This window comes from Hypanus sabinus, chromosome Y (genome assembly GCF_030144855.1).
Source record: "Hypanus sabinus isolate sHypSab1 chromosome Y, sHypSab1.hap1, whole genome shotgun sequence".
In the NCBI taxonomy this organism is placed as follows: Eukaryota; Metazoa; Chordata; class Chondrichthyes; order Myliobatiformes; family Dasyatidae; genus Hypanus; species Hypanus sabinus.
Window position 1 is genome coordinate 830740 of NC_082740.1, and position 15429 is coordinate 846168.

At 39.4% G+C, this 15429-nt stretch overlaps 1 protein-coding gene across 6 annotated transcripts in view; it reads right to left on the minus strand.

Moving 5' to 3' along the window:
- LOC132385332 (puromycin-sensitive aminopeptidase-like) overlaps positions 1–15429 on the minus strand; it is a 330919-nt gene that overhangs the window by 83163 nt on the left and 232327 nt on the right. For all 6 annotated transcript variants that reach the window (XR_009509156.1, XM_059957354.1, XM_059957353.1 and 3 more), the window contains one exon: positions 8393–8532. Coding sequence is in view for 5 of the 6 variants with exons in the window: in XM_059957354.1 (XP_059813337.1) it covers positions 8393–8532 (140 nt within the window). In the remaining variant the exon portion in view is untranslated. The remainder of the gene's footprint in view (positions 1–8392; positions 8533–15429) is intronic.

Below are 15429 nucleotides of genomic sequence, written 5' to 3' on the forward strand. Positions count from 1 at the left end.
GAGTTAGTGAAATCTGAACAGAAAACGGAAGACTTGTGAAGACTTGGCTAAATGAAGTTTTAAACAATTTTAATGATTTCTGTTTCAGATTGCACAGATCTCGGATGAATATGGATAAAATCATTAGTTGCTGGGTAAAACATGCATGAAAACATTTGTAAATGTGAACAAGTGCACTGAATATAAACAACAAGCCTGTCACTATGCTGGAATAAGATTCTCAGAATTCTGAATATAACTAGTTGCTTTCCATCCCCATGGGCTTAGTACAAATTATGTCAAGTCCATTGGAAAGTGATTTTATATTGTCTGCTGACTGTTAACCACTACAACAAGGACTATATTTAAATAATGTTTTAAGACAAATGATACAATATGCTCAAGCTACATTTTAAGCTTTCACAGGTGTGAGATGTTGTCTCAAAACCAGAGGGTATGACCCAGTGCAACAAGAAAACAGCATTTATCAACGGACAACCCCACCATCAAAACAGTAGTCACTTCTCAATGCTACCACCAGGAAGATGGTACAACAGTCTTATGATCAATGCCATCAGATTCGTGAAGTTATTTCCCTACAATCACCACATTCTGATAACTTCACTCATCCCAAAATTGAACTGGTTCCATAACCTATGGACTTACTTTCAAAGCCACTACCTCTCATATTCTCAGTATTATTTTTTAATTTTACAATTTGCCTTGTTTTTCACATTGGTTGTTTGTTACTCTTTATGTACGTCCACCTGCTTCCCCAGTAATGAAGACATCTTTAAAAGGGGTATCCATCATTAAGGACCCCCATTACTCAAAACATGCCCTCTTCTCATTGCTATCATTAAGCTAGTGGTACAGGAAATGGAAGACATACATTCAGTGTTTTAGGAACAGCTTCCTCTCCACTGCCATCAAGCTTCTGAATGAATCCATCAACAGTATCTCATTACATTTTTTGCTCTCTTTTTGCATTACTTTTTATAATGTGGTAATACCAAGAGGCATAGAATTAAAAATTTGATGTATATAAAATTTATATTATAACATTATATAATAATTAGGTTATGTCTCACAGGAAACAATTGACAAAGACGCTCATGAAAATATTTGGTGAAAATAATATTTTGTCACCAAATGAAGATCATGTTGCCTTAAACATGTGAGACTCCAGTCCAGAGCCAAAATCCATAATTTATAATCTGAAAATATGGTAGTATGAGAACCTTTACCTTTTTTACTTCCATACACCTTTTACAAGACTGTGTGAAGAAAGGTGCACAACTAAGTTCTACCAGTTCCCAATGCCCAGGTAACTAGCCAGTGGTCTATTTCTAACATTTCCTGTTGTTCTAGAATTTTCAGTTTGTTTAAAACTTTTGTCCTACTGTTTATATGACTTGAAAGAACTATGTATCGGTTTCTGGTGACATCATTGTCGAGAATGGCAGCTTAAGTCACTAGCTCCTGTGGAAAAACACGTATTAAACCCAGTTAACCCATCAAATATAGTATTTTTCAAAAAATATTTGAACTGAAAGGAGGGGCAAGAATGGGGAGAAAGAATGGAAATAAAAAAACAACACTGCTGCGCCTGTGTCCGAGAGGAGTGCAGCCAATGGCTCTCCTACCCGACCGTGTGCTAGTGAAGCCAACGGTGGGCCTTGTTCAGGTGAAGCAGCAAAAATGATCAAAATTCTGAAAGAGATTAGGGACTTCCAGAAAGAAATAAAGCAGCAGCTACATGATATTAAGTCAGAGCTGGCCAACGTCAATCAAAAAATAGTGGTGGCAGAGACTCCAATTGAGAAGGTGGAAGATCACGTTCAAAATGTTGAACGGATACTGACAAAGACGATAAAAGTATTAAATCACCAAGAAGGTAAACTGCTTGACCTGGAGGGAAGATCACAGTGGAAAAATATCAAAACCTACAATGTTCCTGAAGGAACAGAGGGCTCGTCTATGACGGAGATTATCGGAAATTTGCTGCAGGACGTGCTGGAGCTTCCCTGAACTATTGAGCTGGAAATTGAGAGGATGCATTGTGCGTTAGTCAAGATAAGCCACGCTCAATAATAATTAAATTCCTTTGGTACAGCACCAAGGCGGAGATTCTACCAAGGGCCTGGGGAAAGAAGAGAGCTTTTTTAGATGATAAAGTAATAAATTTCGACCAAGATTACCCCCCTCACAGTCCTGCAGAAACGAAAAGAATACTCTGAAGTAAAGCCAGTACTAAAGCAAAAAAAGATCAGATTTCAAACTCCGTTCCCTGCTAAACTTCGAGTGTTTTATGACGACAGAACACAGTTGTACCAGACAGTGGAAGAGGCGACTACAGACATGAAGGCCAGAGGGTTGCCCATCAGCGTGATCAAACCGAGGGAAAGCCTGGCAGAGGAATTATAGAGCTCCGCTTGGGGAACACTGCAAGAATTGAGAAGGCAGGAGGACAAGAGAAGTGTATCAGGAAGAGACTGGGAAGAGACCCAAAGACAGTCCTCATGCCCTCCAGAAGAGCCATAAGGTTTGGCTAACTTTAAAAATGTTGAGAAACTAAATGGAAGCAAAAGTAGACGGTGATATACCTATCTCGAGAAATACTTACCATAATGTGCATTTTATATTACTTAAGTTATTCTTTATTCACTCACTTACTCCTTCTTCCCCACCAAAATGAGTATGTATATATATGTGCATAAATGTGTATGTATGTTATATGTGTGTGTGTGTGTGTGTGTGTGTGTGTGTGTGTGTGTGTGTGTGTGTGTATATCTATATATATATAGGAGGAGTACACAGGGAAATCTTTTCTGTGTAATGGATTTGTTCACTGACTTTTATGAATACTGCAATGGGGACCCTCAACTCACACAAGTAGGAGGGGTTATCCCCCACAGCTAGACATTTCCTCTAGCTCAACGCAGGGTCACCTACTAGAGACCTCTGCCTTGGAATCACACGTTCATTGTCGTTTTTGTTATTATTTGCATTTCTTGGTTCTTATTTATTCAGGGAGTAGATCGATTAAGTTTTATTCTGCTAATTTCAATGATACATTGACAGATAAATACAGATGGCTAAGGACTAAGTAAAATTCATTTATTTTAAAGTCAATAGGCTATTAAATCCAATCAAACATAATAGAATTTTATCCAAAATGAAAAAAGAACAAGCCCATGTAATATATTTACAGGAAACTCATTTAACTGATAATGAGCATAGAAAACTAAAGAGAATGGGCTTCACTAATTTGTTTTTCTCCTCATATAAATCAGGGCATAGGAGAGGAGTTGCTATTCTTATCTCAAGTAAGCTAAATTTTGAAAAAAATATTTGAAATGGGAGATAAGGAAGGCAGATATATTCTGGTAAGGGGGAATATAGATGGCAATTCAGTTACTCTGTTGAATATATATGTACCCCCAAGAAGGGATATTAATTTCTTTCAGAAAATTACTGATATTATGGTAGCGGAAACAGAAGGTCTCCTGGTATGTGGGGGAGACATACATTTACAACCAAACTTGGACTCTTCCAATAGAAAAACCTATGAAACAAAATTCTTACGTAAGTTGGTTCAATTGATACATGGGGGGGACCTTTTCCTGACAGAAGGGATTACATTCATTATTCTGCTCCCCATTCTGTATATACAAGAGTAGACTATTTCATAACATTTTGAAAAGACAGAAACAAAATAAACACCTGTGGAATTGGGACAATAGATGTAAGTGACCATGCACCTATATATTTATCTGTTGATTTTGACCTACAACCAAAGAATACTATTTGGAAACTAAATTCAAGTCTACTCAATGATCTGTACTTTAAGGAAAAAATTAAAAAAGAAATTGGTCTCTAATTAGAATTTAATGTTAATGGAGAGGTTTCACCTCTCACTTAATGGGATACTCTGAAGGCTGTCTTAGGGAAAATTATAGTGTTATCTTCATATAAGAAAAAAATAAGGAATAGAACATTAGAGGAATTACAAAATAGGCTGAAGGAACCAGAGAAAAACACAAATTGAATTTGGCACAGGATACATTAGGGGAAATTAAAAGAATTAGGAATGAAATAAACAATTTGGCTACGCAAGAGATCAGGAAAAACTTAGTGTTCCTGAAACAGAGACATTATGAAAGTGGATTGAAATCTATGACAATACTGATGTGGAAACTGAAAAGATAGCAGAAATACAATTCATAGAATTAGGGACCCAAGAACAAAAATGATGATAAATAAGCTAACTGAAATTCAAGAAGCTTTTGAAGTGTTTTACAGAACCTTATATTCCAAGGTTCCGGGGGAAGCATAACCCAAATTGACACCTTCTTGAATTCTCTAGTTACTCACTTTAAGCGAAGAACAAAATAGAACGATGATCGCTGACATAACTGAAGTTGAATTAAAAGCTGCAATTAGTAGACTTAAATTAAACAAGTCACCAGGATCAGATGGGTATACAACAGAGTGGTACACAGAATTTAAAAATGAGTTTAATTCCTGTTTCACACTGAACTGGGCTCTAAAAAGGCACAAATGCCACCCAGTTGGAAGGAAGTGATAATCTCAGTTATACCGAAAGAAGACAAGGGTAAAAAGGAATACGGGCCATTTAGACCAATATCCGTTCTTAATGTAGATTATAGATTACTTAGCTCCATCATGGCCAAATAGTTAGTGGAATTTCTACCCATACTGATATGTAACGATCAGACAGGTTTTATATGACAATGCCAGACACAAGACAATATACGAAGGACACTTCATATTATGGATCATATACAAAAAAATAAAATCAAAGCAATAGTGATAAGCATGGAAGCTGAAAAATCATTTGATTCAGTTAATTGGAATTTTATTTACAGAGTTTTACATAGATTTGGTTTCCAAGACACAATTATTAAAACTATACAGACACTTTATGACAATCCAACAGCTAGGTTTAAAATCAATGGATATTTATCAAATAGTCTCACCCTAGAAAGGGGCATGAGACAGGGTTGTGCATGGTCACTGCTACTCTTCACATTATATCTGGAACCATTAGCTCAATACATCAGACAAAATAAAGATAACAGGGGAATTATTATTATAGGGACTGAGCATAAATTGGCTTGTTATGCAGATGACATTTTGATCTATCTAGGGTAATCCAACATACTCTGTCTAAATTGCTGCAATCCTTTGAATAATATGGTCAATTATCAGGATACAAGATCAACATAGATGAAACCGAATTACTTTCATATTACTATAGCCCACCAAGAGAAATAGAAAATAGCATCTCCTGGGCATGGCACACAGATTCTTTCAAATATTTGGACATCATTATTGCCAAAAGATTTGGCAAAATTATCAGAATGTAATTATCAGCCTTTGTATAAAAAAAATTAAGGAAGATGGAACCTGATTCCCTTTTTCAGTCTTTGTTCAAGGATTGAATCTATTAAAATGAATATACTGCCCAGACTGTTACATTTCTTTCAGACACTACCAATAGAGATTAATCAAAATCAATTCAATGAATGGAGCAAGATGTTATCAGCGTATATAGATAGATGATAGATAGATTGATAGATACTTTATTCATCCCCAAGGGGAAATTCAACATTTTTCCAGTGTCCCATACACTTATTGTAGCAAAACTAATTACATACAGTATCTAACAGTATAAATATGATATGCATCTAAAATCACCCTCCCAAAAAGCATTAATAGCTTTTAAAAAGTTCTTAAATAGTTTACTAAAGTGCATTGAGTGGTAACTTAAGCTCAGTCCTAACCCCGGCACTTTAACATGTCTTGCCCCTGGTGGTTGAATTGTAGAGCCGAATGGCGTTGGGGAGTAATGATCTTTTCATCCTGTCTGAGGAGCATTGCATTGACAGCAACCTGCCGCTGAAGCTGCTTCTGCAGGGTATCTGGCAGGGTAAAAGGCTTAGAGTTCATCTCAAAACTTTGCAGTTAGCAAAGGAAAAGGGGGGGGAGGGTGGGGCCTACCTTCTCTTAGAGATTATTATTTTGCAGCACAGTTGAGAGCTGTGATATGTTGGTGCAACCCATCATATGACGCTCAATGGAAAAACATTGAGGTGCAGGTACTTCCCATCCCCATACAAGCAATTTTGGCTGATAATAACCTGCAAAGGTACATAAATACTACTGATAACTCATGGGTGAAACTGACTCTTAAAATATGGAAAACTACTATAAAGGAACATAATTTAGAGGGAGATATTGTAATTCTTAAATGGTGTGCATGACTTGAATTTTACACCAAATAAAATGGATGCTAGATTTAAGGACTGGACAGCTAAAGGAATAACAGTTCTTTGAAACATAATGTAAGAAGGAACATTGTTCAGTTTTGAAATGCTTAAAGAGAAACACAATAGAAAAACAAGATTTTTATCAGTATTTACAGATGTGACAATATGTTAATAAGATGCTTAAAAATGTAACCAAGGCAAGAACATGCTTGATAGAGCTCTTTAGAAAAGCATATAATTCAGATAATGGTAGTAGAATTATTTCAAGCATGTATAAGGGGTGGTCAAATCTTAAAACACATTCTACTTCATACATTAAAACAAAATGGGAGAAGGAAAGAGGGATAATTATATCTGAGGAAGAATGGACAACAGTCTAGAGGTATCAATGGAAGTGTACCAGTTCACAGAAATGGAGGGAGTTTGGATGGAAAAACTTGATAAGATAAACTTGAGGGGGATACACAATGCCCTACAAGACATCTTTAAATGTGAAATACCCTTAGAGAGTAAGACCGTATATTTTGGCTATATACCTCAAGAATAGTTGAAAAGAAATAAATATTTAATGAATATACTGTTGGCGGCTGGCAAAAAGATTCTTACTAGGAAATGGTTATCACAGGAGAGCCCAACTTTAAATACATGGATGGAAATTACAATGGACATTTACAAAATGGAGAAGATAACTGCATCCGTTAATCATAAGTTGGAACAATTTGATTCATACTGGGAAAACAACATAATGCCTCATAGGCCTAATTTTATTCTCACAACTCAATGAATCTGTTGTAAAAAAAAGAACACTGCCTACTTGTACATATTTCTTTCCTTTTGCTTGTTTTTTCTTTCCACTCTTTTCTGTAAGTGTATACCTCAGATAAATACTTTGTGGAGATCTGTGATATTTATGATTATATGATATATATGTACAATGTCTGAAATACATCTTATGGAAATGTTTGTTTGATGATGAATTTCAATAAAATAAACAAATTATATAAAAAAAGAAAGAACTATGTATCTTTGCCTAGAGCAGAGTGGAAATACTTTAATTTAAACATGCAGTGATCTACATCAGGAAGAATTTTCAAAATAATTGATAATAGATGAAAATCCATCCTAAGCAGCCAGAATTCCAAATTAGTTTCTTTCGTCTTTTGTTGGGCTCCAATAGTTTTCAAAAATCTTAAGCGTACATAGCTAGGATGATTAAGATTTTTGCACAAACTGTAAAAAAAGTTAAAAATAGGAAGCTGGTTGGGAAATAGAAATAAGAAAACTTAGCTTTGTATTAGCTTAGTAGTATTAAGTGTTATTTGGTCTCTGGAAAGTAATAAAATGCAATACTGTTCAAAAGTCTTTGGCACATACATATAATCAGTTTGCCTAAGCCTCTTGAACAGTATTGATATTGGTAAATATAGGAATGTGATTGAAAAACATAAGTAAGAACATCTGGTCATGTATTAGTTTTATTAAGTGTAGTATTAAGTGTTATTTAGTAACTGGAATAACATAACAAACAATGCAAATCTTTGACACCCTAACTGTATATATGTACTTATGACTTTTGCACAATACTGTACATTAACAAAGCATTCCTGAGCTTTTTTTTACCTTATTCTTTTGGTGCATAATAATAAATCATGTTTTGTTTTTCTGCCAAATCTATTCTGAAATCAATAGCTGGAGAAATGCAATGATCATCTTCCTTGTGCCAGGGTGATATTCAGGAAGCTTTGTAGACATTAAGGATGAGATCAAAAGGGACAGTCAGTTGATGACTTGTAGTGCACATACTGCAGAACTCTGCACTGAGACTCAAATGTGCTGCCCCAAAAAGAATCATTTTCTTTCACAAATGGAATTCTTATATAGTGAATACCTAAACTTAGCAAAATACCTTACAGCACATAGAGAAGATGTTAGGGCAAGTGTCCTTAGGCAAAGATTAGTCATTTTGACTTCAGTAGTGTACATGAAGCAGTTCATAAAAGAACTATGTGGGCAGAGGGTGTCTGCACTTGCAAAGACCTAAAGAGAAAAAGCCCATTTAACTGAAAGATGCAGTAGAATACATACCCTAAACTACTTCTGAAGTTCTCATGACCTACCTTTATCCACTGACGCGGTTTCACATTCTTCACAGTGATAGTCATCTCTGGCTGGTCCAGTAACACCTTCATATTATCACAGCTTACATCTTCACTGGTGCAGATACTAATAGGGACCATCCAGTGAGGACAGTCACTACCTGGGAAACACAGGAGAGGTGTACTTATTCATGAATGGATTTAAGTAGCAGAGCCCTTCAGAAGATTGACTCCAACTTACCTCAAAGGGAGAAAAAATAGGAACAGAATATACCAGTTGAATGAAACAGAAACTGGGGTACAAATCTAATAGCAGATGAGATTCTTAAAATGCCTGAATGAAATACTACAATTAGACTGAAGCTGGATGGAATAAGTAAATTAGCTGGAGCTTTAATGCTCCCCATTACCATCCAAATCAGCTGGCGAGCATAGGCTTGGATGTGAAGTACCTCCCTGGCTGCAGCACATAAAAAATGACCATTCTGAAGAGGTACTTGACATTTGCTAATAGCATTATGAGCTCTGCTCAAAAAGCCTGTTTCTGGAAAGAAGGAGAAGCAGAAAATAGATTATTTTGATATAAAAATATAGATTAATGAGAGTTGGGTTCACTGGGATCCACTTTCCATAACAGTTGTGACATGGCTATCACTGAACAGCATAAGACTATGACAGAGGAGCAGAATTATACCATTGGGTCCATCATGTCTGATTTATTAACCCTCTCAATGAAATTCTCCGTCCTTCTCCCCATAACCTTTGATACTCTAATCGAGAATTTATCAACCTCTGCTTTAAATATACCCAATAACTTGGGCTCCACAGCTGTCTGTGACAATAAATTCCACAGATCGCCAACTTCTAGCTAAAGAAATTCCTTCTCACCTCATTGCTAAAAGGATGTCCTTACCCCTTTAAATTGGGGTTCCCCACCTTTTTTATGCTATGATCCAATACCAATAACCAAGGGATCTTTGGATCTCAGATTGGGAAACCCTGTCTTAAATGATAACCATGATCCATTGAAACTGTTTCAAAACAACAGAGCACAGGATCACAAGGCTATTGTTTACAATTTGAAGCTATCTCAGCATAAGAGGTACAAATCAATGGAAGAGATAATGACTTTTCATTAGGTTATGCAAATCCTACTTCATAAATTTGGAATGGAGCTTCTTCCCCTCTGCCATCATAATGGACATTGAACCCATGAACACTATCTCACTATTTTTTCCCTCCCTGAAGATTAATTAATATTATAAACATACGTGTGTGCATGTGTGCGCGCGCGCGTATATATATATATATATATATATATATATATATATATATGTCTTTCTTACTGTAATTTAGTTTTATTATTCTACATTGCATTGTACAGCTGCCACAAATTTCATGACATATGCCAGTGAAATTAGACTTTAATTCCAAATTCTAATTATATTAAAGAGTACAAGGTGTTTTCTGAACAATTTTAAAGAAAGAGGAAATAAGGCGGTGGGGGCCAGGGAACTTAAACTTCTCATGCTTCAAATTTTTTTTCAATGATTTTAAGTTCCCTGGCCCCCACCGCCTTATTTTCACCATGGACATCCAGTCCCTACATACCTCCATCCCCCACTGAGATGGTCTTGAAGCTCTTCGCTTCTTTTTGGATTCCACACCTACCAATTCCCCTCTACCACCACTCTCTTCCTTCTAGCGGAATTAGTTTTTACTCTCAATAATTTCTCCTTTGGCTCCTCCCACTTCCTTCAAACCAAAGGTGTAGCCATGGGTACCCGTATGGGTCCCAGTTATGCCTGCCTTTCCGTTGGCTTTGTGGAACAGTCCATGTTCCAAGTCTATACGGGTATCCATCCCCCTCTTTTCCTTCGATACATCAACGACTGCATTGGCGCTGCCTCCTGCATGCATGCTGAGCTCGTTGACTTCATTAACTTTGCCTCCAACTTTCACCCTGCTCTCAAATTTACCCGGTTCATTTCCGACACCTCCCTCCCCTTTCTTGATCTTTCTGTCTCCTTCTCTGGAGACGGCTTATCTACTGATATCTATTTTAAGCCTACAGACTCTCACAGCTACCTGGACTATTCCTCTTCCCAGCCTGTCTCTTGCAAAGATGCTATCTCCTTCTCTGCTGCATCTGCTCTCAGGATGAGGCTTTTCATTCCAGGATGAAGATGTCTTCCTTCTTCCACCATCAACTCTGCTCTCAAACACATTCCTCCCATTTTCCGCACATCTGCCCTCACCCCACCCGCCCGCCACCCTACTCGGGATAGGGTTCCCCTTGTCCTCACTTACCACCCCACCAGCCTCCAGGTCCAACGTATAATTGTCCGTAACTTCTGCCACCTCCAACAGGATCCCACTACCAAGCACATCTTTCCCTCACCACCTCTTTCGGCTTTCCGCAGGGATCGTTCCCTATGCAACTCCCTTGTCCACTCGTCCCCCCCCCCCCATCCCTTCCCACCGATCTCCCTCCTGGCACTTACCTCTGTAAGTGGAACAAGCGCTACACCTGCCCTTACACTTCCTCCCTCACCACCATTCAGGGCCCCAGACAGTCCCTCCAGGTGAGGCGACACTTCACCTGAGAGTCGGCTGGTGTGGTATACTGTGTCCGGTGCTCCTGGTGTGGCCTTTTATATATTGGTGAGACCTGCCGCAGACTGGGAGACCGTTTCGCTGAACACCTACACTCTGTCTGCCAGGGAAAGCAGGATCTCCCAGTGGCCACACATTTTAATTCCACGTCCTATTTCCACTCTGATATCCATGGCCTCCTCTACTGTCAAAATGAATCCAAACTCAGGTTGGAGGAACAACACCTTATATACCGGCTGGGTAGCCTCCAACCTGATAGCATGAACATTGACTTCTCTAACTTCTGTTAATGCCCCTCCTCCCCTTCCTACCCCATCCTTGACATATATAGTTGTCTGTCTGTTCTTCATCTCCCTCTGGTGCTTCCCCCACCCCACCTTTCTTTCTCCCGAGGTCTCCCTTCTCCAGCTCCATATCCCTTTTGCCAAACACCTTTCCGGCTCTTAGCTTCATTTCCTGCACCCCCCCCTCCCCCGGTCTTCTCCTATCATTTTGCACTTCCCCCTCCCCCCACTACTTTGAAATCTCTTACTATTTTTCTTTTCAGTTAGTCCAGACGAAGGATCTCAGCCCGAAATATCGACAGTTCTTCTCCTTATAGATGCTGCCTGGCCTGCTGTGTTCCGCCAGCATTTTGTGTGTGTTGTTGTTTGACTGATTTCCATACGATGACTCTACGCCAAAACATAGATAGATGTGCAAAGGAGAGATAGAGAAAGACAGCAAAAAAGAAGATACTGAGGCTACATATGGATTTTAAGGTGAGATATGTATGTGGACAGATAGGCAGTGCTGGGTAGGGAAGGTGAGAGGGACAGAGTGGTAGACTGTGACAGGTTAATGATAGATGGAGGGACAGAGTGAGGGATGGAGAGGGAAACGGGGAGAGAAAGAGAGAGGGAGAGAAGAAATTTGAAGATGGAAGAGAGAGTTGATGGACAGAGGTAAGTAGGAGCATCAGTGTTGGATTATGATAAGTAAAGGAATTATGAATGGGTACCTCTAGGAGAGGAGAAAGATGAACAACAGTTGCAACAAACAACATAAGAGATACCGGAAATCCATACAGCAACATACTCAAAATGCTAGAGGAGAAATTCAGCAAGTCAGGCTGAGTATTTATTTCCCTCCATACATGCTATCTGATCTTTTGTTTCTTCAGCAGCTTGAGTATGTTAACAGTTGTAACATGATAAGGTGGTGGGAGAGAAGAAGTATGTAAATTGGTATATGGTTGAGAAGGCAATGTACACAGATGGGTAAAAAGAGCTGGGGGGAAGGTGCAAAGTGGGAGAAAAAGGACCGGATCCAAAACAGTAGAGGAAAAAGTAGAGGGGTTCTCCCTCCTTAGCTTTCATCACAAATATCTCTACTTTTCAGAATCCAGTCCTTTTCTACTTATAATCTCTCTGGCAGTTGTCTTCCATCTTCATGTTCTCCTCCCCCACCACCTTGTTCCAGTTGTTTTTGTCTCTGTTTATCTCCATCTATCATTCACCTCCCAGAAGCTTCCAAATCTACCCTGCTCACTTCCGCTTCATAGCTGTAAATCCCTGTCACCCTACACTTACTCTTAAACCAAGGGTTCTATGGACCAATCAGTTAATGATTGGGAGCCATCGCATAAATAGGTTGGGAACCCTTGCCTTAGACCATTCACCTCAAAACCCTTTCTTGCCATTCATTCCCTCTCTATACTGGCCATCTCACCTTTGCACTTTCACAGTACTAGTCTGGACATCAATGACTTTCTTTCCACTGAAGTTGTTTGATCTGGTGATCTCTTTCAGTAGATCAACATACACAAAATGCTGGAGGAACAAAGCAGGTCAGACAGAAAAGAGTAAACAATCAACATTTCGGGCTACTGTAGATTGTAATTTGCAGTCTCTTCTGGCCCAATGAGACAGTGCAATCTAATGTTGTAATAGCATTATCCTAACTGCTACGCTACTATGCCACCTTGAAAATCCAGTCTTTAGCTCTAGAACTCTGTAGTCACTAAATGCAGGAGAACATAGAAACATAGAAAATAGGTGCAGGAGTAGGCCATTTGGCCCTTCAAGCCTGCACCACCATTCAGTATGATCATGGCTGATGATCCAACTCAGAACCCTGTACCTGCTTTCTCTCCATACTCCCTGATCCCTTTAGCCACAAGGGCTATATCTAACTCCCTCTTCAATATAGCCAATGAAATGGCCTCAACTGTTTCCTGTGGCAGAGAATTCCACAGATTCACCACTCTCTGTATTAAGAAGTTTCTCCTCATCTTGATCCTAAAAGGCTTCCCCTTTATTCTTAAACCATGACCCCTCATTCTGGACTTCTCCGACATCAAGAATAATCTTCCTGCATCTAGCCTGTCCAATCCCTTTAGAATTTTATACGTTTCAATAAGATCTCCCCCTCAATCTTCTAAATTCTAGCCAGTATAAGCCTAGTTGATCCAGTCTTTCTTCATATGAAAGTTCTGCCATCCCAGTAATCAATCTCGTGAGCCTTCTTTGTACTCCCTCTATGGCAAGAATGTCTTTCCTCAGATTAGGGGATCAAAACTGCACAAAATACTCCAGGTGTGGTCTCACCAAGGCCTTGTACAACTTCAGAAGAACCTCCCTGCTTCTGTACTCAAATCCTTTTGCTATGAATGCCAACATACCATTTGCCTTTTTCACCGCCTGCTGTACCTGCATGCCCACCTTCAATGACTGGTGTACAATGATACCCAGGTCTCGTTGCACCTCCCCTTTTCCTAATCGGCCACCATTCATATAATAATCTGTTTTCCTGTTCTTGCCACCAAAGTGGATAACCTCACATTTATCCACATTAAATTGCATCTGCCATGAATTTGCCCACTCACCTAACCTATCCCAGTCACCCTGCATCCTCCTCACAGCTAACACCGCCGCCCAGATTCATGTCATCCGCAAACTTGGAGATGCTGCATTTAATTCCCTTGTCTAAATCATTAATATATATTGTAAACAACTTGTCCCAGCACTGAGCCTTGCAGTACCCCACTAATTACTGCCTACCATTCTGAAAAGGTCCTGTTTATTCCCACTCTTTGCTTCCTGTCTGCCAACCAATTCTCAATCTACATCAATACCATACAACAGCACAGAGTTGCTACTTAAAACATGATTCAATGCCCAACATTTAACTATTATGTCCAACTATATAATGCAGACTTATTTTATTTAGCAATACTTTACATGTTTGAAAATAGTCTCCATGAAATTCTCTGAGGACTTCAGAGCTCATTCTCTGACAGATAGTATTTTTAAGGAGGCAGTGACCGAACAGTGTCATGTTATATATGCCTAATCATGCTACTTTTGCGTTTGTTAGCACTCGGCACAGGAAGCAATCTGTAATTTACTAATCCAGAGGTCCTGCTTTTCAGGTTCCGTTGAAAGGACCTGAAAACCAGCTTCCTGTGAGAATGAGCTTTGGCGAGATAAGTGGGTAAGTGGACTTCATTTCTTTCTTTGCAGTTTTTGAAGAGTAGAGAGCATGTCTGTAATGTTGGTACATTGTTCTTACCGTCAGACATGGGAATCCTGGGAATCTTCCAGTCCCCCAGAAGGCCAAATCTGCGCCAGGTGCACCAAGATGCAGCTTTTGAGGATACGTATTAAGGATCTGGAGCAGTAGTTCGATAACCTACAGCTTATTAGGAGAAGTGAGCAGGCGATAGGTAGGAGCTACAAGGAATTAGTCACCCCAAGGCTGCAGAAGATAGATAAGTGTGTGACTGTCAGTGAAGAGATGGGAAGAGCACAGATAATAGAGAGCACCCCTGTGGCCATCCCCCTCAATAATCATTATCTCATTTTGGATGCTGTTGAGGGGGAGTGACCTAACAGAAGACAATTGGGTCTCTGGCACTGAGCCTGGTTCCATGGTGCAGAAGGGAGAGAAGATTAGGAATGCGGTAGTCAGAGAATTCCATAGTGAGGGGAATATAGTGAGGCTGACAGGAGGTTCTGTCAGCCTGATAGAGATACCTGTGTGGTGTGCTGCCTCCCAGCTGCCAGGGTACAGGATGTCTTGAATTGGATGTAGAGTATTCTGAAAGCAGAGGATGACCAGCCAGAAGTTTTGATACAAGTTGCTACCAATGACATTGGTAGAAAAGCAAAGGAGGTCCTGAAGAGAGAATTCAGGGAGTTGAGTAGGAAGCTGAAAAGCAGGACCTCCAGGGTAGTAACCTCAGGATTGCTGCCTGTGCCAAATGCTAAAGAGCACAAGAACAACATGATCAGGCATATGTGGCTGAGAGACTGGTGTAGGATGCAGGGCTTCAGGTTCCAGGATCATTGGGACCTCTTCCAGGGGAGGTACGGGTTACACCTGAACCCAAAGGACTCCAATGTCCGAGCAGGTAGGTTTAATAGAGCTGTTCGGGAGGGTTTAAACTAATTTGGCAGGAG